Here is a 24,487-nt window from a genome sequence, read left to right as displayed (position 1 = left end):
AAGAAAGGGGTCAAAGAGGGCTTAGAACCCAACCAGAAGAGCAGATGGAGGACAACAGCCAGTCGGTGCAGTCAAGCCAGGAAACGCTTTTGTTGAGTAGTCACCTTTGGGTAAAAAGAGTGTCCCCAACTTTTTGACAGAGCGAGGGGATACTTCTGAAGAGCAGACTGCTTGCTAGGTAGCCCTTTTCCTTCCACCCTAACCCAAGCTAGAACAGAACAACAGGGGCTTGGGGCTAGTGGGCAACTCTGACCTCATCTTCTGGAGCCTTCTCCCCAGAACTGGATCCAGGACAGGCAAGAATGGGAAGCTGGGAGAGGAGACTGACTTGACATCTGGTCCTGGATGAGACACTTGCCCTCATGCCTGGAAAAGGGCAGTAACCTTCCAGCTGCCCTCCTTGCTTCCCTGCCTCTCCCTGCCTGGAACAGTTTTTGCAACACCCTGAAAATTCTCCTCCCTAACATGTTATTTTAGTCAGCAGGGCCATTCCTAGGGTGTACAGAGCCTCAGGGCAAACCACACTATGTGGCTTTCTTACCAACATGTACATCTTGTATTTAAATTACGATTATTTTTCCTGATTAGAAGAGCAATGCGTGTCCATTGTAAAACATCTGGAACAAAGTACACATAAAGAATGAAATAAAAATTCCCCTGATATAGCCATGTTACCATTTTGATATATTTCCTTTCAATCTTTTTCCCATAAATACCTATAGCTTTGTAACCAAACTGGGATCATATGCTACATATTATTTTATAAACTTTTTCTTTTTTACTTGATATATTATAAATATTTTGTAATTTAGTATTCATCTTCAACATAATTTGTAACAACTGTCCAGTATTTCCTTTTCTGGATGGTCTATAATTTATGCAACCATTTCTCTGATGTTCTCAGAGCCTTTTAAATTTTTATCATAAATAACATTTTAATGAACATTCTTGAAGATAAACATACAAGCATATAGCTATGATTTCCTTAAGGTAAATTCCCAAAAGTAGAATCATTTGGCAAAAGAGAATACACATTTTTAAGTTTTTGTGATACTCTGTGCCAAACTGCCTTCCAGAAAACTTACACCAATTGAAATTGAAAAAACTTACATTTATTGATTGCTAATGACTTTGAACATTTTTTCTACAGTTTTTAAAATCAGTCATTTATATTCCTCATTTATATTCCTATTGTGCTTTCTTCCTCTGAGGATGTTAATTTGTTCATATTGATTTGGCATAGGCTCTTTACATATTAAAGACCCTCACTGTTTGTCCATATACTGTAGGTATGTTTTCCTAGTTTGTCCTTTAACTTCTTAGTTCGTGGTGGTTTTTTTTTTTTTTTTTAACCAATATAAGTGCTTAAATAGGTAGTCAAAGTCTGTTTCAGCTTTTAGGGACTACCTAACATTTGTGTCAGATGAAATCTCTCTGAAAACAGTATCAAGGATGACCCTGACCAGAGAAACCCAAAGCATAAACATCCTGGCAGTAGTCAATGTGTGGTCACAAAATAGCAAGCACAGGAGACGAGAAGGTTTCCCTGGGGGCATTAATTATTTTTCATATGTTAATACTAATTGTGTTTTATCCTTTAAGCTACTTCCTTCCCTTCCTCCCAAAGCTGTCATGCCTGCCAGAGGAAATTTCCCCCATTTGCTGTGCCCAGGAGCAGCTCAGTCAGAGGATTTTTCCTTGTTATTAAGTTATATAATGATGTAACATAGTTATGTTAATATACTAAATCATATAATAGCATTATTATTATAATAGCAACTATTATTATCCTAAAAGCCCTCAAAACATCCTTACCAGATAGGTGTCACTTAAAAAAAAAAAACTTATTTATTTATTTATTTTTGGCTGTGTTGGGTCTTCGGTGCTGCGCTCAGGCTTTCTCTGGTTTCAGCGAGCAGGGGCTACTCTTCATTGCAGTGCGTGGGCTTCTCATTGCAATGGCTTCTCTTTGTTGCAGAGCACGAGCTCTAGGTGCGCAGGCTTTAGTAGTTGTGGCACGCGGGTTTAGCTGCTCCGCAGCATGTGGGATCTTCCCAGACCAGGGCTCGAACCCGTGTCCCCGGCATTGGCAGGCAGATTCTTAACCAATGTACCACCAGGGAAGTCCCAGGTGTCACTTATCACCCTCACTTAATGGTACAAAACTTTAGGATTAGAAAAGTCAAGGGACTCCCCCAAGCTGGTAAGGGTCAAATTTGGAATTCAAAGCAGGTCAAGCTTACGTGCATAGCCACTGCATTACTCTGTGTCTTGGAAAACTCACATGGCCCTTGAAGGGTACACACGTGATTTGGGGGACAAAGGCAACTACCCTTACCTCTCACACCTCTCTGCGTCCCTTATTAAGCATTCTGTTTGCTCTCCCCACTAGAGATTTCTTATATCCTTTCCAGTGCTCCTTTTAGACCTACCTGCCTCCTTCTCTCCCCTTGACCTTCCTTGGCCGACCTCCCCACAGTCCAGGGCCACACAGTCAGGTGGACTTGCATTTGGCTGTAGACTCTCTGTTGTTTCATCTTCTTGTCTGAGTCTCCTCCCCCACTGGTCTCCACATGACCCTCCCTCCCTCCCTCCTTCCCTCCCTCCCTCCCTCCTCTCTCCTTCTGCCTCTGCCTGACCTCAGCTGCACATAATGGCCACTCAGAAGCCCTGGTGATAGAGTGAGTGGTGGCTGAGTACTGAGCAGAGTGCCCTAGTACCGGCTTGAGGGTCGGGCGGAGGGGGAAGAACCATGTCTTCTGCCAAGTAGGAAGCTGTAGCTGAACTGCAATGACAGATGCGGGGAAAACACTCAGCAGGGGCGGCTTCCTGACCCTGGGCTCACAACTGCACTTGCAGGTGGGGGGCGCAGGCCCCCTCCTGGGCTCTGGGTGCTTCCCACCGCCACCCCTGCTGCCTTGGGTTGGACTAGGGCTGGAGGGGGCTCAGCCAGGCAGAACCGGCCCTCCGTGCTGGCCTGGCTCACATGGGGAGGCCATCCCTGCGTGAGCCGGTGGTGACTCATTCTCTCAGCCCCTGGGCTGCACTGTAAACAGGCTGTGTGACCTTCCCAGAGGGGAAAACAGCAGCTGCAGATGGCCCCTCCCCTGGAGTGCTGGCCACAGAGCGCTGCTACTGGATGAGAATCACCAGAAGCCTAGGCTCCAGCACGGTGAGGGTGGGCTGTCCTCCTCGGAGGACCCTCTTTAAGATGTCTCTCTTCCCAGGGGCCCCCAACTCAGGCCTGGGGCTTGCTGGCAGACAGACGGGACAGAAGAGCCACTGCGTAGCCACCTGGCACCGACTTTCCAAATCAGTGATCTCCCCAGCCCACCAGCTGGGGGCTCCCCCTGGTCCTCAGAGAGCAGCCGCATGCCACGCCGGGTGGGTGAGGGGCTGGCATTCTGGCCCTCAGGCCCCTTCCAGAGGTGAGCCTTGTCCTCAGGTGGCGGCGGTACACACGCAGAGGTCTGTGCAACCTGAACAGGCCAGGATCCAGGTGCCAGTCTGGACAAGCGGACTCGGCCCAACCGGGCTCTTTTCTAACCCTTCACAGCCAACAGCTCCAGGCACACACTACCCGGAGAAGGTCCTTTCACCTTTCCGCTCCACTGCTGAAGGGGTGAGGAGGAGGGGCTCCACACCCCCAGTCGCCTCATCCGCTTTCCCAGCCAGGTCCATCCCCGACGTCCCCACTACACGTTGTCCACCCCTGAACGAGTCACGTGCTGGGGCAACTCCAGAATGTGGAGCGCTCTGATGGGTGAATTTTTCCCAAGCCAATGGTGATCAGCTGACTGCTTTGGGTTCTCAAGGCTCAGAACAGAAACCCAGAGGCAGAGCTGGCTCTGGGCATTGGGAGAGCCCTGCTCACCTGGCACCTGGGGCACGTAGGATGCCTTGGGGACCCTCTCCTGGCCTGAGCAGGAATGCTAAACTCCCACACACACCCCCAGGGGGCATTTGCTTCACTGCTGTACCCCGAATCCTCTCCCACCCCTTCTCTCAGGTGTTTGAAGAGGGATATTTATTTCTCTTCAAACCCAGATCCCAACTCCCGTGGGATCGCTTCTTCCTCAGGTTCAAAGTAAGACTTCAATGAATCAAATAGGGAAAGCCCACAGAGAAATTTTTCATTAAGGAGCCTGGCAACATTTTTTTTTTTTTTTTTTTTTTTTTTTTTTTTTTTTTTTTGCAGTACGCGGGCCTCTCGCTGTTGTGGCCTCTCCCGTTGCGGAGCACAGGCTCCGGACACGCAGGCTCAGCGGCCATGGCTCATGGGCCCAGCTGCTCCGCAGCATGTGGGATCTTCCCGGACTGGGGCACGAACCCGTGTCCCCTGCATCGGCAGGCGGACCCTCAACAACTGCGCCACCAGGGAAGCCCCCTGGCAACATTTTGTCATCACTTTTCTGGGAGGGTTTCAGCTCAGAACTCCCCATCTCACCCACACTGACAGGGGTCAGAGGAATGAAGTGGAAATGACGTGTTCACAACACTGGCAGCATCTGGTTCCCATCTCTAAGCAACCCCGGCCCCGGATCGTCGGATGGCAGCCCAGAGATGCCGCCTCTGCCACCGGCTGGTGTTTTCCTCAAGCCAATGAAGCGAGTTAAAGACCTGTGCAAATGCGAGGCCTTGAGCAAACAGACCAGAGTGTGCTGTCCAGATGTCCAGGGGGGAGGCTGAGGCTCGGCACCTCGGGGTGTGCCCTGCACCACCAATGACCCGCACCCTCCTCCTCTGAGGGTGTCGCATTGCCCGGGGCCCTCTGCGGCAGGGACCTGGGAAAGCCAGTTCTAGCCATTAAGCAGCCCCCCTGGCGTGGGATCCAGTCTCTGCTCTAGGGGACGGGATCACCTATGAGTACACACCTCTCCGGCTCTGTAGGGAGGTCTACAGGCCTGTGGAGAAAAGGCATTCTGCCAACTTGGGGCCCCCTCTTCACCAATGGGGGTAGCCGCTCACCGTCTCTGGTCATGTTTATTTATACCACAGCCCATGCAACACAAAACCCCTTGGGACTCAGAAAGTCCCCCAATTAAGGTTTCCCTGGCAACATTCCCCCCAGATTCCCAAGTTATTACGGAGTGATTACCCATGGCCCCAGAGCTGTTGTAGGAGATCTGATTTAGGAAGCTCCTAAAGGTGACCCTGAAGGCTCCTCTGTCTCCCCAATTAGAACATGGGTGGGAGACCCAAACTGAAAGTACCGTTGTGCTGCTAGCTCGGCGTCTCCGGGAGCCGATCCTGACAGTTCTGCTTTCTCAAAGGCCTGGGCTGTGTCAGAACGAGATTCAGCTCTGCTCAGCAGAAGCCTTGGCCAGCCCAGGAACATTGCCCAAGAGCTCCCGCCCTGCCCTCACTGACCTGCTTCTCATTCCCCTTTCGGGGTCTGTTCTGGAGAGGCTCCTTATCTGAGGCCTCACGGGACGGAGGAATGCCCAAGGAGGTCCCTCAGGCCAGGGGCAGTGTGGGGAGGAGGAAACAGATGACATAAAAAGTGCTTAGGGGGCTTCCCTGGTGGCGCAGTGGTTAAGAATCTGCTTGCCAATGCAGGGGACACAGGTTCGAGCCCCGGTCCAGGAAGATCCCACATGCCGCGGAGCAACTAAGTCCGTGCGCCACAACTACTGAGCCTGCGCTCCAGAGCCTGTGAGCCACAACTACTGAAGCCCGGGCGCCTAGAGCCCATGCTCTGCAACAAGAGAAGACACCACAATGAGAATCCTACGCACCGCAACGAAGAGTAGCTCCCGCTCCCCACAATTAGAGAAAGCCCGCGCAGAGCAACAAAGACCCAATGCAGCCAAAAACAAATAAATTAAAAAAAAAAAAACCTTAAAAAAAAAAGTGCTTAGGGAGTTGGGCCATGAAACTAGAAGGGGAGTGAGCAGGGGCTGGGGGTGGGTGTCAGCCCCTGCTTTCCAACAGGGAATTATGATTGAGCAGCTTCTTGGTGCCTCTAGACCAAAGGTTGTTGGACTTTTTCTGTAAAGGGACAGAAAATAACTATTTTAGCTTTTGCAGGCCATGTGGTCTCTGTACAACGACTTCACTCTGCTGCCACAGCACAAAAGAAACAAGTGGGAGTGGCTCTGTGCCAGTAAAACTTTGTTTACAGAAACCTGCAGTGGTCTGGATGTGTCCTGGGGGCAGCAGTTTGCTGACCTCTGCTCTAGATCCAAGAATGGGGACCTTAGAGGACAAGCCACCAACCTCCCTTAAACAGATGCCTGCTAACCAAACGCTTCAGGTGATGATCAGATGGCTTTCTTGCCTGGTCACTATCTGGCCTGTGCAGCCTTTACCTCCCTCTGGGAGAGCCAAGAGCTAACAGGAACACTCCTGCTGCAGTGAGTTTGGCTTCACACAGACCTACTAGAGGCTGATGAAAGCAACAGACCCTCCTCTAGAAAAATGCACCTGCACGGCATGTGTGTGCGCGTGCAGACACACACACACACACAATTTGCTTGCTTGCTGAGAATCTCAAGGGAGTGCCCAGCCCTCCTGAAGCTTATTCATGGACCACCTAGAGGCCTAAAAAAACCCAGGGTAAGACTCCTTGCTCACTCAGAAAGAGAACTAATTTTTTTGTATGTGAGAGAGTGCTCAAAAACACACACAAAAAAGAGAAACAACCCTGTAAAAAAGGACAAATGACACAAAGAAGCAATCACAGAAGAAATACAAATGATCACAAAAAAGAGGTGAAAAGATGCTCCATCTCACTAACAAAGAGAAAAATTTTAAATCATAGTATATCAGTTTTCACCAGATTAGACTGGCTAATGTTTGCAAGATTAATAACAGGGTATTGGAAGGGGTGTGGAGGAAAACCTCTCAGACATTCTGGAAGGCGAGCATCTGTGTATAACCTTTTGGGAAGACCATTTGACAATCTATATTAAAATTTAAAACATGCTGATCCTGGGGCCCAGCAATCCCACTTCCAGGAATTTATTTTACAGAAATACATGTACAGGGATGTTCACTTCGGCAGCATCATAAATCAGAAAAATTGGAAACCAACCCAAAAGTCCATTAGCAGGAAGCTGGTTACATAAATTATGGCACATCTATATTATAGAATAACATGGAATTGTTTAATAATGAGGCCAATCTCCATAGTTTAAAATAATAAGGTAGATTTCTAAGGACTGGCAGGAAAAGACATGAAAGATATACTGTTAAGTGAAAAAGGCAAGTTGTAACAGTATTTCTTTTAAAAAGAGCAACATTAGTATATCCAGATTTTCTTATTTTTTTCATAATGAAGAGTTACATTCTAAACTGATGAAGTTAGACTTATAGGATTTTACAGTCCACATTTTATATTTCCAAAATAGTGACTTTTTACTTTTTGTTTTATAATCATAAAAAGAAAAGAAAAGAAAAAGAATCCTTATGAGCCTACTAGCCTCCCCTAAAGATTTCTTGGACAATAACTATGAACTCATTTTAAAGACTTTCTTTCTTTTTTTTTTTTTTTGAACATCTTTATTGGAGTATAATTGCTTTACAATGGTGTGTTAGTTTCTGCTTTGTAACAAAGTGAATCAGTTATACATATACATATGGCCCCATATCTCTTCCCTCTTGCATCTCCCTCCCTCCGACCCTCCCTATCCCACCCCTCTAGGTGGTCACAAAGCTCAGAGCTGATCTCCCTGCACTATGCGGCTGCTTCCCACGAGCTATCCATTTTACATTTGTTAGTGTATATATGTCCATGCCACTCTCTCACTTTGTCCCAGCTTACCCTTCCCCCTCCCCATATCCTCAAGTCCATTCTCTAGTAGGTCTCTGTCTTTATTCCCGTTAAAGACTTTCTTAAAGGGGATTCATGGTGTGGTGGTTCTTATCTATTTGTCTTAGGCTTTATTACAATAAAGCACCTTTCTGTATTTCAGAGCGTAAACTCCTCAAGGACCATCTCTTTCTTTTATCCCGAAATTCAGAACTGCCATCACATAGGCATAGTGTGGCTCAAATAATGGGGGTGATGCCAGATTTTTATTTTTCATTTTGATGAAAGAGGTGGTCGTGTTCACACTGTCAAAAAACAAACAGAACCACGGCTCCTGCTTCACAATTTATATATCTTAGCGGAATCTGTGTACGTTTGACAGTTCTAACATATTTCTTACAATTTCAACATTTGTTTTCCCCTGGGAATTTGAGAAGGAAGGAGATATATCCATTTTTTATAAATCTACCTGGTTAAAAAAATAAAAATAGGGACTTCCCTGGTGGCGCAGTGGTTAAGAATCCGCCTGCCAATGCAGGGGACATGGGTTTGACCCCTGGTCCAGGAAGATCCCACATGCCATAGAGCAACTAAGCCCGTGCACCACAACTACTGAGCCCACGTGTCACAACTACTGAAGCCCACGCGCCTAGAGCCCGTGCTCCACAAGAGAAGCCACCTCGATGAGAAGCCCGCACACCACAACGAAGAGTAGCCCCCGCTCGCCTCAACTAGAGAAAGCCCACGTGCAGCAATGAAGACCCAACGCAGCCAATACATAAATAAATAAATAAATGTTCCTTTAAAAAAATTAAAAAGAAAAGAAACAGTGGCTTTAAAATAAATAAATAAATAAAAATGTACAAAAGAGTACAAAGTCAATCTCCTTCACACCACCAGGGGCAAGGCAACCAGAGTTCCCAGATACGTGTGTGTCCCCCACTCCTCAAGCACAGCACATATGTGGCCCTGGGCCGAGCCTCTCTCACCTAACACAGACCCCACTGAGGGTTCCATTTCCATGGACCCAGACCCAGGCACTTCATCCTTCCCACTGGGACAAAGTTAACAAAGCAAAATGCAGTAAGGGTGAACAGAAGAGGCACTGGGCCAGGCTTGGCCTCTGGCTCACAGCCTGCAGGAAGGGGTCACAGAGATGTCAGTAGCTCTTCAAGCTCCTTACAAGAAGACCAGCAAGTCCCCAGAGCTCCCTCAAAGCTAAACGAGGGTCCTTCAACAGCATGACTCCTGACTCATTAGTGGAAAGAGAAAGCAGAAGTGAATGCACTGCAAATAAATAGTGATGGGAGGTTATTGTTTCATAAATACTTTCTCAAGGGGAAACTGAGACAGTCCAGACCTTCCTGTTGGACAGAGAAATCTCTCTGAAAGCCTAGCATTCTCACTTCTTTCCCAATGGCCAGCTCTGAAAGGCACACCTGCCTGACCAGGTGAGCCTGCAGACAGCTCCCTTCTTCCTCCTTCTTTGACTTTCTTGTAACCCGGACCTTCCTGCAGCCTCTCCCATTTCCAAAAGAAGCACATTCTGTGGCGCTCTGGTGCTACCATAGAGGGTGCTCAGCATCCTGAGAAACCCTCCCCAGAAGGGGTCCCTGTGCGCAGAAGGGATCCCTCCCCAGAAGGGCTCCCTGTGCCCCAGCATTTTAGAAAACCCAGCAGAGAGGCAGCCTATGTGTTCCCCAGAGTTTTTCATTCAGTTCTGAACAAAGCAACAGTTAGGGGCAGGGTGATTCCAAGAGAGGTGTGTTTTAAGGTTGCACTGTTAGCAAGAGCTGCCACAGAAAATATGAGAAAAGAAAGCAGGTGGCAGGTTTTTTCTCCCGGTCCTGCCTTCTCTAGGCACATGGCTCCCTCGGCCCCTCAGTCACGGTCAGGAGGCAGGGGACGGGCCACTCCGCGAGTCCCGCTCTGCTGCCTTCCTTTCTGCCTGCAGGACCTCCCCAGCTTGGGAGGCCGAAGCTGGCTTTGCTGCCACAGCTTCACCACCGACGACCCTCTACTGCTTGGGATACCCAGGCAGATGCAGGCAAATGGAAAGCAAGGAAATCAAAGCCAATAAAAGCTGCCTCAGATTCACAAGAAGATGACTGAACTAGAGATCTTCCTAAAAAAATTGGTACTTACTGTTAATGAGGTGAATGTCATGCACATCCCACCAAAGCCATTCAGAGCCAGGGCGATGAAGATGAGCACAGAGAGAGCTGGAATGAAACAGAAAGCTCGTAAGCGGGGAACCACGGCTGAGCTTCAGGGAGGCTGGGGCCTGACCCAGTGCTGGGTAAGGAGCCGGCTCCGAACAAACGCAGCTGAGTGACTGACGAGCCATCAGGAGTTAGTGCCAGACACCTGGGGAGCTGGCCCAGCCTCTGCCTCATCCTCCTCTTGCCTATTTTATGGAGCTTGGGCTCTTGCAAAAGCTGCATCCCCCTCCTCCTTTCTCCACTAACCTTAGCAGCAAGGGAGAGGCCTAGAGAAGCTGCTTCACTGAAACCAAAAATACAGGTACCCAAGAATCAGGAGATGAGCCTGGATAAGAGTTTGGTGAAACACAAATCCTATTTTGGTGTTTGTTCTAAAAGTCCCTGCAGCAACAGCTCCACCTGAGCAGGGTTAGGGAACAGGCAGCTTCTAAGTTATTTTTAAAGTGCTGGCCTGGGCTGCCCCAAGGGGCTCAGCTCATGACCTCCACACACACCCCTGCAGCTGGCCTAGTTCTCCAGTTGGCATCAATGAGGCCATCGGGGACTGGCCTGGCTCGGCAATGAGATGGGTGTTTCTCATCCCCTGGGAGCTTCTCTCAGACCTCTGTTTGGGGCCATTATTTGGTCATCCAGCCACCCATCAGAGATAAGTCACTGGGTAAAGGCCTAACAGGTGTTCCTCTAATTTGAGCAGTGAGCACCAGGCCTGGCCCAGCTTTCTAGAGCAGGTGGGCCTACAAGCACCTCTGGGCACTCTCTCCCCAGTCCCTGAAAAAAGAGTAGAGGAAAAGCTTACTCACAGCTTGGGTTACTTGCTCCGTATGCAATCAGCAAGCAGGAGACAGCAAAGCAGGCACTAAAAAGAAACAAACAGTACATTGTTATTATCGTTATTGTTAACATTGCTTATTTGGAGGTGTTTGTTATGTGTCAGATGCTTTCAGAAAATTTACATAATTCTTTCATTTAATTTAACAATTCTACGGAGTATAATTGGCTCCATTTTACTGATGAGAAAAATAAAACTCGAAAAACAAAAACAAGACAACAAGGTCCTACTGTATAGCACAGGGAACTATATTCAATATCCTGTGATAAACCATAATGGAAAAGAATATGAAAAAGAATGTATATATATGTATAATTGAATCAGTTTGCTGTACAGTAGAAATTAGCACAACATCGTAAATGAACTATACTTCAATAAAATACATTTTTTAAAAAACAGGTATTCAAATACTTAGAAAAAAACAAACACAAAAACTAAATTCTCCAAGGTCTCCTAGCTAGCAGGTGGCTAAGCTGGAATTCAAGCCCCAAAGCCAGATCTGGTAAACACCCCGCTGCACTGCCCCCTCCATTCCCCAGACTGGAGCGGGCCAAGGCTGTGAAGCGAGAGAGGACACAATCCATTCCCCAGGCTCCCATATGCCCGCTCAGCAAAAGGGGATGGACAGAACCCGACCGGGCAAGGGGCGATGAATGGCAGCTTCCAAATCCCCTCTGCTTGGCTCTAACCTGGGGACCGAGTCTACTTAAGCTCCAAAGAATGAATGAAACGGGTCCCCCACTCATTCCCTTCAGGGCTACAGGCCTCTCTCATTGCAAACCTCTGCCCTGCACGATGCTCATTTCCAATGGGACTGGCTTGGGGAGTACCTTGGCCAGAGAGGGCCAGCTGCTTGGTGGACTGACCCTGAGACTGGCAATCTGGAGCTTTATAGCCCAGGAACACATCCCAGGAGGTACATAAGATGACCCACAAAGGTACCAGAGGTAGGGAAATACTAGTTTACAATTTTATAATTTTAGAAATTTTATAATTTTCTATTTTATAATTTTAAATCTCAGCCCCTTGAATTTATATTTTTTTGTATATGTATCATAAGCCACATGAAACACCGTATGAGAGGATGGATGTTCCCTAAACTTACTGTGGTCATCATTTCATGATGTATGTAAGTCTGAGCATTATGCTGTATGTATGTCTTATACAAGGCTGTACATCAATTATTACCTCAATAGAATTGGGAGAAAAAAATAAAGCACATAGAACATTAAGAATGATATATGTGTATATTACTGACAGCTCCATGTGCTTATATCAGAGATATGTATTCAAACTCTTTCTTCTCATGGAGGTGTAAGATCAGAAAGACTGGAAACCAGTGTTCTTAATGACAAGCGATTCCAGACCCTCCCAGGCAGGCCTGAGCCCTGTGATGTTTTATGCAGATCGGCACGATGCAAAGCAGCTATTGATTTGGTTGCACATGGGGTAGGAAGCCCATCCTGGGCAGGCATTTAGGGAGCTCCACAGCGCACCGGAGAGCAGGTACCAGGATTACCCACAGTGGGGAATCTCAGCCCAGGGGTCCCACCTGCCCACCCCCACCCCTAGAACTGACCTGCCCAGCAGCCTGAGCTTCCTTGGGCCGTACTTGTCCATGACGATGCCCAGAGGCAGGGTGATGGCACTGAGCAGGAAGGAGCCCACGGTGAAGGCCAAGTTTAGCATCTCATCCTGGGCCTTGCAGCTGAGCCAGCCATTCATTCGGCTCACCTCTTCGTGCTCCGGCTCTGCTGTGCCCCCCACTGTGCCATTGGTGACATTCTCTGTGTGTAGAGGGAGGGAAACCTGACCACAGGGTCGTGGCAGCGATCTCCAAAGATCAGAGGGGCAGGTGCCCACCCAGAGTCAGCCCACTGGGAATGCCAGGGCTGAATCTGGCTACCCCCCCAGCAGGCTGGGATGTCTATCTGGCCCAAGCTTCCTGGAGCGATAACGCAGAGATTCTTAACTTCTGTGTGGGGGTCACAGATGCTTTCAAGAATCCAATAAAGAAAGCTCTGCTCCTGCTCTTTAGAAAATGCACAAAGTCTTGTCCACAGTTTCAGGGCCTTCAGGCATCCCCTGCAGCACCCACGAGCCCCAGGTTGGGATTCCCATTCTAGAGTAACCGACACCTAGAAGAGTAGGCCTCGGGACCCCGCCCGGGCTGTGAGTGGGACCCAAGGCTGGCTAGAACCTTCTCTGCAGCTCTGTCCATGGAAACAGTCTGCAGCCAGTATACAGGAGGCCAACCCTAGACCACCTGGGAAGGACAAGCTGCTGGTCTCACTGCGCTGCCCTTGGTCAACCAAGGGGAAGGGTGAGTGGGCCTCCTTTACTGCCCAGTTCGGCAGATTTCTCAAACACACAGCCCCTGTGCTAAGTCCTCCCCGATGTTCTCACAGCATCAACCACCACATATACTGTGTCATGGAATCCCTTGGGAAGGGTTTTTGTTTTGTTAAAAAAAAGAAAAGTCCCAAGTAATTTGCTTTCACTTGTTGAAGTGCACCTTGCTTCTTTTTCTCGCTGGGGTCATGATGTCACTGTCCCCTGTGGCCACGCCTGTGCTGTAATCCCAGTCCTTAATGATACCCTCCAAAGTCCACCTGGCACCAAGACAATGAAAAGACGGAGGAAAAAGTGCTGCAGCAGCGGACGGTGGGAGGGTAGAGGATAGGCCGCCACATGGCGGAGGAACCCTCTCGTCTTGGGGACTGCTAGTTAAGAGATGCTGACTAATCCCACAGAGAGAGGAACAGCCTCTGATTAGAGGTGAGGTCACGCTGGGAGACTCAAGGAAATACCTCTCTTCAGATAACTGCGTGCCTCCTGAATGCGGCTCTCTGGCGCCAGGGTTATAAATCTGAGGTGTGCAAGGACTGCCCGGGTCTCTCTTGGGGGTGACCCAAGGTTACGGGAAAAGATGTACCTTGGGTGAATCATGCTATATGCCAGCCTCTGACGCAACAGGCCCTGCAGGGGGCACGTTGAGGGTGGGGTGCCGGGACCTGGCCTCTGGGTTCCAATTTTGGTTCCTCCACTTCCTATTTGTATAACCTTGGAGAAGTGATTTCATCTCTACCTCAGTTTCTTTATCTGTAAAATGGGCATAATATAAAAAAATCATCTACCTTTCTAGAGTTTTGAGGAAGATAAAAGAGAAATCCAGATAACATTCTAGAGCTCACATAGGCATAGAAAGTGCTCAATAAACAATAGCTGAAAGTTGTTATTACTACTATTACTACTCTTCTCGTTGGCTCGGAATGGGGGTAATGGCTGGCAGCAGAGCTGGACACACTAACTGGGAGCAGAGTTTCGTAACTGACCATTCATCCACAGCGTGAATTCATGTCTAGTCTCCCACTGGGCTGGGGGCCCTGAAGGACAGGGACTGTATTCTAGTCACCTGTGTCCCCAGCACCTCCCCTTGTTCCTGGTACACAGTAGTTGTTTACTGAGTGAATGAAAACAGTGGCATCAGATCACATTGGCCAAAAGGATCAAGAGAGAAGAAATGAAACAGGACACATGGAACCAACTTGAAGACAGAGGGGATTGAAGGAGATTATAGCCCCAATGTTAACCTCCTGAAGCCAAAGACACAAAACCTAACAAGCCAGATTCTCAGCGCCCCCCACCACTTTCTCTCAGCTTTCCAAAAGATGCCCCACCATGCTGGCAGCCAAAACACATGACAAACAAGGTCATCTGAGCCCATTAGGATCCAGCTCAGAACTGTCACACACACTGCCTTAGCCAGCAGGCCTGAGCTGCTTGTCCACAGCGAGGCCACTTCTGGAAAAGCAGGGCTGCTTCACAGGTTGGCACTGGTTTCGGGTGTCAGCTCTGCCGGCAGCAACAGGAACTGGAATGTAAAGCGCGAGGACAGGGTGTCCGCAAAGCAATGGCCACCTCCAGGTTGGTGTGCAGGTGCAAGCAAACCAACAGAGGTGCGACAGAGTGGACGGGGGGGAAGGGGGCACCCCCAGGTCTGGGATCGCTGGCTTGTGAGAGCGCTAGAGGACACGAAATCACTCCGGGCTGGGAGTGCTGTGGGATCTGCTGCTACAAGCAGGGAGCCATGGTTGGATGGGCAGCAGAGGAAGCGAGGCAGCACGGGCTCTGCGTAAAGGCACAGGCTGCTCTGCCCCTAGCTTCCCCAGAGAGGAGCCACGGCTGGACCTAAATCCACGACCGTATTCCCCCGACCACAGCTGGACCTAAAAACACGACCACCGTATTCCCCCGAGACAGAGAGGAGATGAAATCCCAAGGCAACATACATATGCAAGGCAGACTCTCTGATTTGCTCTAAGTGAAGATGGGGACGAAAACATCTTGAATTGTTTAGAGATCTGGTCACCCTGTAACTAGACAGGGGGGCTCAGGGGGAGAGACGTCAGAGTGGAGGGAAGGGAATCTGTCCCTCCCATCTTTCATCCTAGAGCCACTACAACAGGAGCAGGGACCTTACACTTCTGGTCACCAGCCTTCTCATAAATCCCTGCCAACGGGGCCACCTGGCCCTCTGCCCTCCTAGCTCCGGGCAGTGATGTCCAGCAACAAATAAGCTGGGGGTGGAGGCGCCCGCGTGGCCTCTCATCGGCCCAGGGAGCAGCGTGAGAGCCCCTCGCCCCAGAGGGAACTAAACCTTCTGTGAGCCCGAAGCTTTGTGGGCAGTAAACAGCCCACACGAATTATCACAGATCCAGCAGATGCCCAAACACAGTCACACCCAGGCTGCTTCTGTCACTCTGCTCCCACCTGGGCCACTGTGGGCCAGAGAGACCTAAACAGATAAGCACCCAGGAAGTGTCAAGCCCCTGGGGTGCCCCTTTGCTCCCAGCCTAGACCTCAGCCCTCACCCCGGTCCAGGCTGCTCTGTGCCTCACCTGCACCGACTTATTACAGATGCGGCCAGAGTGGCCCGTTCCGGCCCGGCCCGGCCCAGCCCAGCCAGGGAAGGTGAACCAAGAAGACAGGCAAGGAACTGGCATGTCCAGAGTGTGCAGAGAACAGGCGTAAGGCTGCTTAGGAGGAGACCCGGGGCAGGGAAGAGAACAATGCCTGCCCTGTTCGGCCCCACTCACAGAACTCACACACGAAATCCTTACAGAGAAAGCAGGGGAGAAAAGAGGGTGCTGTGGTCCCCCTGAGGCTCCCCTAACCTCCCTGGATCAAGGAGGGGGCTCCCCTGACCCCAGGGAAACAAACCAGAACAGCTGACCGTATGATGCTCAAGGGAGGAAGGGGCACCGGGTTGGAGGCCTCTGCAAACCCGAGCTGCGCCCCCAACCCCCAGAGTGCAGGCCTCTGGACCCCCTGCTATGGTCTCTGCCCCAGGATCTCCTGTCTCTCTCAAATCCTTAGTCTATCCGGCAACAGGAAGCAGCATCTCAGTCTGGCAGGGGGTATGTAGGTAAGAGGTCAGCCTCAGACACAGCAAACCGAGGCAGGACACAGTCAGAGGACCATGCCGGGTAGGCCAGGGCCCAGCCCCCGCGTTGTGATCGCAGAGTGCTGGCGTGCGCTGGCCACTGTGCTCCGCGCTAGTGGTTCCTGTGTCACCTAGCGCCATCCCACCCTCACCCCATATTCCACATCCAGATACCAGGAGTGTCAGAGCAGATAAGTTGCTTCCCCGAGGTCTCATAGACAGTATATGGGGAAGTTGGACTGGAATCCAGGTGGTCGGACCTCAAAGCTCCTGCTTTTAACCTTCAGGCTGTGCTGACGCTGTATCACCTGGGTTAGAGGCATTTCAGAGAGAAAATGTTGAGAGAATAAAGACACACAAGGCTATTGGTGTCAGGGCAATGCCAGGTGGCCCTTAATGTCACCTAGTGAGAATGGGACTGCCCCCAAGATGCTCCCATGAGGTCCCTGAAAGCCAACCAAGCTGGACAGGACCTTAATGGGACACCAAGAAGCCAGGTAAGGCCAGCAGATGTGGAGGAGGGAAATTAGGTCATGGGAAGGAGGCAGGCAGGGTGGGTGGGGAGGGCCAAGGGCACCAGCTCCTTTGTGACACTTCCCGAGGCTGGAGGCCCCAACCTCGATCCCCAAGTACCGAGTTAAAAAAAAAAAAATCCAAAATAAACTGGGGGGAGTGAAAACAGTCCTATTCGCAGCAAAAAAGTGAAAGGACTTCCTTGGTGTTCCAGTGGTTAAGACTCCCTGAGCGTCCACTGCAGGGGGCATGGGTTCGATCCCCGGTCAGGGAACTAAGATCCCGCATATGCCACACGGCGTGGCCACACACACACACACACACACACACACACACACACACACACACACAATGTGAAACGATGGGTTTTCAAAAGCTACCACCAGTGGCCTTTGAGGGTGGGAGGAGACCATATAAAGGGAGGGCCATCAAGTGGCACGGACCATCTCCTGTCCACATCTGCAGCCTCGGTCCGGCCTGGTGGGGACCAGGCCTGGCCCTGCTCTCTCAGGGTCCCAGGGGCCAGCTTCCTGCTTTGTTTCAGTGAGGGGTGCCACCCCCCCGGCCACCACAAGCAGAGTAACTGCGGTGGTCAAGAGCACAGAACTGGGGTCTGCCTTGGGGTCCATGGCTGGGCTGGACCGTGGCTTCCTCGGGCAGAAGCCACGTCTCCCACCTTCAGGACCCCCACCCCACCCAGCACCCGGCGTGTGGCAAGCCCTCAACAATTCATGAGAGGCTCACAGGTGAATCTGACCAGCTCTTCTGCCTCAGGAGCTTCTTCCTGCCTTGAGAATAAACTCCAGTCTCCCCAGGGGCCTGCGGGCCCTGGCCCCTTCCCAGATCTCCAGTAATCTCCTGCCCGCCTGTCCTTTCTCTCCTCTCTTTCAACACACAGCTTACCCCGGAGGCTCACTGCCCGCTCCTTTCCTGAGTCACCCCTGTGGCCCTCCACGCTTCTGCCTAAATATCACAGAGTGCCCCCCCCAGCCAAGTTGAACCAGATCCCCGCAGTGGCTCTCACCCCGGCACCCTGCTCTCTGCTGGGGTCGGACCACCACTTGGAACCATGTAGGCCTATGTGTGATGACTCTTAGATGCTGGCAGACTACAGACTCCCTAAGGGCCCGGATTGCTCTGCGCCCAGAAGAGCCCCTCAGAAAATGGTCAGATGAAAGAGGTCAGATGAAAGAGGAGATTAAACATCCACAGGTAGCACCAGCCCCCTGAGCTGACCCTGTCAAAGTGGGCCACTGGTTGACAGAGGAAATGAAGAAAGAGTTTGGGTGTGGGTGGTGACAGCGGCCATCCGGCGGCCAAAAGGACACAGTTCTGGAAAAGCCGGGGCTGGGAACCCAGTCGGTCTCCTGTCCATTCCAGCGGGGAGTGGGGAGGCAAAGCCAAGTGCCAGCCCCAGGTCCCCAGCCCCAGCCATCCATCCTGACTGTCCGGGAGACAGGGATAAAGAGCTGAGGGGAAATGGAAAACCCAGCTCTTTCTTTCTTTCTCCCACCTCGACATGCTGGAACCCGACACCGTGTCTGTGGCCGGATTCTGGCTGGAGTCCCAAGAAAGTTCTGAGAACCTTTCAACAGGTTCAGGCAAATTTTCTTTCGAGAACAAACCAAAGCATCAGTCCTAAAAGCAACAAAAAGCTGACAAATTTGCATTTCAGTCAGCTGTAGACTGGTCAGCTTTTCACAAGCTTAATTCAATAAAGGTAATAAATGGCCTAACTGCTTCTCTGCAATTCAGCTGTCCCCCAAGCATGAAAATATTAGGCCTAAGCAGAAATCTTGATCCTAAATCCTCCGGGCACACCCAGCCAGGCAAGACACAGGGACTCCTGGCCCCAAAAGGCAACAGGTTACTCAGACTCCAAGAAACAAGGAGCAAGGAGGCCAGAGAGATAAGCTGTGTGGAATCAGCAGGCCTGCCCGCCACGGATGCTGGGTCAGCGGGTTTGCCAAATAGTCAGAAAATCCAAAATCAGAGGCAGGAACAAAGGCACGGGATAAGAAGTTGATGTTCAACCCACAATCCTGACCCTTCACCTTCGCTTTGGTTTACAGGAGGGACCAGGCAAGCCTGGCAAGGGCTTAAACACCAACTCAGCACTGCGTCGGCACAATCTCTGGGACTCCTCCCACTTCAACGAAGGAAGAAGCCAAGGCTGAGGCAGGAATGAAGTGACCAGCCCCAGCGCCGCCAAGACCATAAAATAAATTAAATCAGTGGACAATGTGGGGGGAAAAACCCTAGAATCTGACCTTCTGACACCACAGGAGGTCAAAAAAAAAATTGACTACAATAGTCCTCCAGTCTGGATGAGATGCTAAAAGCTTCATCTGGGGATGATGCTTTTTTCTGTTTTTTAACCCCTCTGTGCAGCCTGAAAGAATCCATCAGAGGCAAGCAGGAAGGGTCATGATCTACAAGGAGAGGAGAGAGGGAGGGAGAGGAGGCGCCTAACACTCCAATCTGTTCCCTTCCAGAGTCATTAATCTCCTAACATCTCTCGGGCAAAGCAGAAAGCTTGTTTAAGGAACAAGGTCTGAGTGACTCTCCCATCTCCCCAGATTTCTTGCTGATGTGGGGAAAGGTCTGCCAAGAACCCTAAGGTTATTAGGAAATATTTCTGAGTGGCTAAAGGCTAAAGGTTATAAGTGATATACTCTCTGCCCTCAGGCAGGCTCAGCATCCCCTCCCTTTCTCCTGTCCTTAACCTCTCCCAGCTGAAGCTTCCCTAGTGACTTGGAATGCTCAGGAATCTCTAGGAAGATCAGAGTAGGAAACCAGGGAGGGTTCTACACGGGCTGACAGGCAGCATGAGCTGGTCTAAAGCTTTCTCTTCCCTCAAAGTTAAAACTCTAAAAAAAAAAAAAAAAAAAAGGCATGCTGGGCTTCCCTAGCGGCTCACTGGTTAAGAATCCACCTGCCAATGCAGGGGACACGGGTTTGAGCCCTGGTCCGGGAAGATCCTGCATGCCGCGGAGCAACTAAGCCCTTGCGCCACAACTACTGAGCCTGCGCTCTAGAGCCTGTGAGCCACAACTACTGAGCCCGCATGCCACAACTACTGAAGCCCACGTGCCTAGAGCCCGTGCTCCACAATGAGAAGCCACTGCAATGAGAAGCCCGCACCACAAGGAAGAGTAGCCCCCGCACGCCGCAACTAGAGAAAGCCGCACGCAGCAATGAAGACCCAATGCAGCCAAAAATAAATAACAAATTAATTTAAAAAAATTTTTAAAAAAGGCATGCCAGTGGTGTGATTCAGGGAGTCAGACTTGGGCTATCTCCATCCAAAGGAACTTGGGCAGGGGCTGCTGACAAAAGTACTGGGGAGAGACATTACTGAGTTCAACCCTTAGGTAGTCACTGCTGGGGACAGAGAGCAGAGGAAAACATTTCCTATCAAGGTTGCCTAGGAAGGTGGGTAGCAGGGTAATGGGTGAGAGGCACTTGGGTCCCACTGATTGGCTGAACCCCACTGACCTTCAGCAATCAGGATCCTTTCACAAGGTCATCGGGTGTGAACATAGGGGTGGGGGTTAGATTTCTTGTAGACAAGCATCCTCGGCTTTCATTCAGCAACACCAATTACAGTGTAGCAGAGAGGACAGACCTAGTGTCCTTTCCATAAATATCCTCCTTACCTCTCTCCTCCCCCACCCCCCCCAGCCATGGGGGTAGAAGGCCACTGAGATGTTCTCACAGCCTGTGGGAGGAAATGTCCTTTAGAAAATCATAAAGCAGCAAAAACAGACAAGAAATTGTATCCGAAAAGCCCTTTAGAGACTCCATGATGGCCTGACAGAAAAACATCTAGATTCTAGATGAACCTTCCACCGGCTGGAGGCCAAGCCACTTCCTCTCTCTTGCTGCACCCCAGCTACTGAGTCAGGAGTTCCTCTTTCTTACAGTCAGAGAGCAACATGTTTACTGCAAAGCAAGTGATGTGCCAGGCACTGGGATGAGAAGAGTCCAGTCATGTTCCCAGGTGGTGGTAAGGACACCCTGGACTTAGGGGTTCTGGATCTATTACAGTCTACAGCTGTGCGGCCTCAGACAAGTCAGAAGATCTGAGACTCAGTTTCTTCAGCCACAAAACAGGGACAGTGATGTGTACCCAGCACACACTGTGGGTGTGTGTGAACTGGGTGAGGATCAAATGGGCCTTTTGCTAACTAGGAGGTGCTGCGCAGTGAGGTGGTCTTGCTCTCTGGGTCTACACCGCCATCCCCCCTCTCCCAAAGCCCCCACTCCAGGAACCAACCCGAGTCCGAACACCCGGCTCACCTGGCTCAGTACACAGGTAGGAGTAAAAACCCTCCGACTTGAGCATGATGAGCAGCGAGCCCCAGCCCAGGAGGACTGCCGAGAAGAGGAGGTTTTCCAGCACGGCCGTGCAGGCCATCCACCAGCGGCGCCGATGGGCAGTGGCCAGGGTGGGCGCCATGGCGAGGCGAGGCGAGGCGCGGCGGCCCGGCTCCGGCTCTGCAGCCGCCTGCGCACAGACCTCGGCGTCAGCGCCCGGCACTATGCAGCCGGGTCGGCCAACCCGGGCCGCTGCCGCAGCGCGCGGAGCTTGTCACCCCTCTGCGGCCCGGGAGGCAAGTGCGCGCAGCAAGGAAGCCCCAGCCCTGCCCGTGCCCTGGGCCACCCTCTCCGCCGCTGGCTCGTCCGCCTGCCCGAAGCTCCGGGAAAGCCGTCCCGGCCAGACAGGGAGACTTCTCCCTCGGCTCACTCGGAGGGAAACTGAGGCATGGAAACAAGAAGGGACTAACGCCTGCTCAGGGACGTGGACTTAGTCCTGGCTCCCAGAAGGATTGACACAGCCTGGGGGTTGGCAAGGGAGGCAGCGTGAGGTCCGGATACCTGGGCAGGTGCATACCTGAGGGCTGCCACTCCCTGGGGCCCTCACTGGCGCCCGCCCGCCGGCACTGGGGACCCTCTCCCCGACTGGGCTCCCTGAACCACAAGATCAGCGCACGGAGTTCCAGAACGGCCCGCCCACGGCCCGCTCATTGGCCTGACGGCACAGGAACTGCCGCGCCATTGGCCGCTGTCTAGGTCGCTAGGCGCTGCGGCCACGCGAGCCCCGCATGGGAGAGGAGAAGCCGGTTCAAACCGGCGGCGCGAGTCTCTCGCGCGACCCCCATCCGGCGCCGTTTCCTCGGCAATTAGCTCGTTTCCATGGAAGTGGACCCCCGTCCCTCCATCCCCCAGCTCCCTCCTCGATTCGTCAACTCTTTCCTGGCGGGTCCTCATCCATTCAGTCTCTCTCCTTTCCTATGCACACATCTTCAACCTACGCCCTTACTCGTGCGCTTTCTGCCCCCCAGCACCCAAGCCCGGGGCCCAGGTCCCCCGGATCCAGCTCACCCGGTTCTTACTGGTGTGTATCGGGCCCGGCCGGCGCCTTTTCTGCCCCCCTTTTATTCCAGCCCTTTTATTCCGACCCCAAGATGAAAACACTGCCACACGCTGATTGGCTGAGTGGGGGCTGGAAACAGGCTTTATCCAATCAGCAGCCACCCGCCCGCCCCGCGGCGAGCAGAAGCCGGTTCCGGCCGGACTAGGAGACAAACAAGGGAGTTGGGGGGGGTGCCGGGACCTGCGTTGGGCGGTGTTTTTGGTCTGGTGCTTTAAACTGGAGTCACAGCCGGGCCGGGAACCCCCAGAGGCATTGCCCCATTGCCTCTCCAGAGCCTTGCCCCGAAGCCCTGTCTCTGGATTGGGTCCCCTGCTCGGCGTTCCGGCTCCCTCGGACTTGCCCTAGCTGCACTCCGGTCCGCCTCGCGCACCTAGCCTAGCTCCCGCACTCCGCTCTCCTCCGGCCCGCTTCGTCGTCCCCAGCTTCTCCTGTGCCTTGGGCACCACGCCCGATGCTCTGGCGCCGCATGGGTCGTCCCACTCCCGCCTCTTCCATTGCCTCCCCACGCAACGCTGCCATCCTGTCTATCTTGGGCTTTGTGCCCTGAATCCTCGCTCTCCTGCCCCTAGTAACCCTCATCCAGGCGCTGTCTGCGCATTCTCGATCCCCGGACCTCTCTATCCAGGCATGGTGTGCCTCTTCCCTGCTCTCCTGATTCACCGACCCCATTTCTGGGTGCCATCTGCCCGGTCCCTGGAAGGTGTCCCTCGGGGATCCCCAAGTGGGAGTTTGGGGCTTGTCTGCCTCCTAGAACGTTGTTTCCTCGGGTGCCGCATCCAGACTCTGACCCCCCGACCCCACCCCGTTCCCTCTCTCCTTGGTCCCCTCGGGGACCTTTACCCAGACCGGTCATCTTGGTGCTCCCTGCTGGAGTTGACCACCCCATTCCCACTGCCCGGCACCACCTCCACCCCCTTACTCCCCATTCCCTGACATCTCCTTCAGGTTAGGGCTCTCCCTGCAGGTTGACGCGGTGGGCAGCGCCAAACTGCAAAGCACAAGTCAGATCTCCCGGAAAGTGCGCGGGGTCGGGAGGGCTCCAGGCTCCTGCTCTGATCAGCGACTTGGACATGCCCCGAGGAACTGCCAGGGCAGGGAGATGGAACCTAGGCTCTGGAGGTTCAGCTCCATTTGGAGGATCTCCCCCATCGAAGGCACTAGGCCAACAACCTCACAGGGCCCTCAGTCTCCCGCAGATTCAGCTTGGTCTCTCTGGCACGCTCTGGGAGCTGGCCTGTCATCCCAGGGCTGTGGGAGACCCAGCAGCCTCCTGCTCCACGTCCCTGAGTCCGAGTGCGCCCCCTGCCGCCGTGAACCCACCGTTGGCAACCTTGCTCAGACCACGCTTGACATTGTGGGCTTGGGGGATCCTGGCTGGTTACCTATCCCGTTAATCTCACCCGCTCACAGGGTTGTAACTGTCTCTTGACTAACTTCAATCTTTCCCTCCCTCCCTCCTAGAGCCACCTGCCTGAGGGCTGTCTCCAGGCAGTTGTTCCATACACATTTCTAAACTGTTTCAAACACATCTCTGAAATAGTTCACTTTCTCCACCCCCACCCCCCAAAACTGTTCCTCCCATCCTTTTTCAGATAATAGCATCACTACCTACTGAAGTCAGATACCGTGAACCATCTTTTGAACAAATACTTGCTCGGTACCTGCTGTTATTCTCCCTCTCCCTCCCACCCCGACCCCACCCAGACAATCCATATCTCCTAAGTGCTTATCTAATTTGCCCATGTATGTCCATGACTGCAACTGCTATTCATCCAGGTTCCAATCTCAGCCGCTCAAATCCATCTCTCCACCGTACTCCATCCCAGTGAGCTATGTAAATCTGACCTCTGCTTAAATGCTTCAGAAACTCTTTACCATTTGTCCTGCAGGATAAAGTTCAAGTTCTCCAACCTGACCTACACAGGCTCCTCCCCCATCCTGGCTGACTTAAGATGTTCCAGTCACATGGAATTGCTTGTAGTTCCTGCAGGTGCTGTTCTTTCACCTCTGACCCTCAAACGTAGTCCCTTCTGGAACAGCACCTCCTCCAGGAAGCCTTCCCTCACTACTACTCACGATATTCTCCATTATCTTTGTCCACTGATTGCTTTGTTTTACAATGATCTGTTCATCTGTTTGTCTCTCCCTTTTCCCATTGACTATGAACTCTTTGGAGGCACGAACTGTGTCTTATTCAGCTTTGTATTGTATAACCAGCCCTTAATACAGAAGAAAGCACAAAGCAGATGCACAATATGAGTTTGTTGAATGAAAACATGAATAA

General features: G+C 51.7%; 1 protein-coding gene across 2 annotated transcripts in view; it reads right to left on the bottom strand.

Annotated features, from left to right (window-relative positions):
- The window catches only part of SLC43A2 (solute carrier family 43 member 2), a gene marked incomplete at its 3' end in the record, with an annotated part of 36,761 nt that extends 14,484 nt beyond the window's left edge, over nt 1–22,277 (bottom strand). The window contains exons 1-5 of one of the 2 annotated variants that reach the window (XM_079725453.1): nt 22,163–22,277; nt 21,066–21,273; nt 12,384–12,591; nt 10,776–10,831; nt 9,899–9,975 (exon numbers count right to left, since the gene is read on the bottom strand). In XM_079725453.1, the coding sequence (XP_079581579.1) occupies nt 9,899–9,975; nt 10,776–10,831; nt 12,384–12,591; nt 21,066–21,225 (501 nt within the window). In that variant the 5' untranslated portion in view covers nt 21,226–21,273; nt 22,163–22,277. Of the gene's footprint in view, nt 1–9,898; nt 9,976–10,775; nt 10,832–12,383; nt 12,592–21,065; nt 21,274–21,553; nt 21,588–22,162 lie in introns of those variants that run through there. The other variant, XM_079725454.1, reaches the window with a different exon arrangement.
- Nucleotides 22,278–24,487: the final 2,210 nt, after the last annotated feature.

Source organism: Hyperoodon ampullatus, assembly GCF_949752795.1.
Source record: "Hyperoodon ampullatus genome assembly, chromosome: 19".
Lineage (NCBI taxonomy): Eukaryota > Metazoa > Chordata > Mammalia > Artiodactyla > Ziphiidae > Hyperoodon > Hyperoodon ampullatus.
The sequence above is the reverse complement of the archived record's forward strand: the minus strand, read 5'-3'. Positions and strand labels throughout refer to the sequence as shown.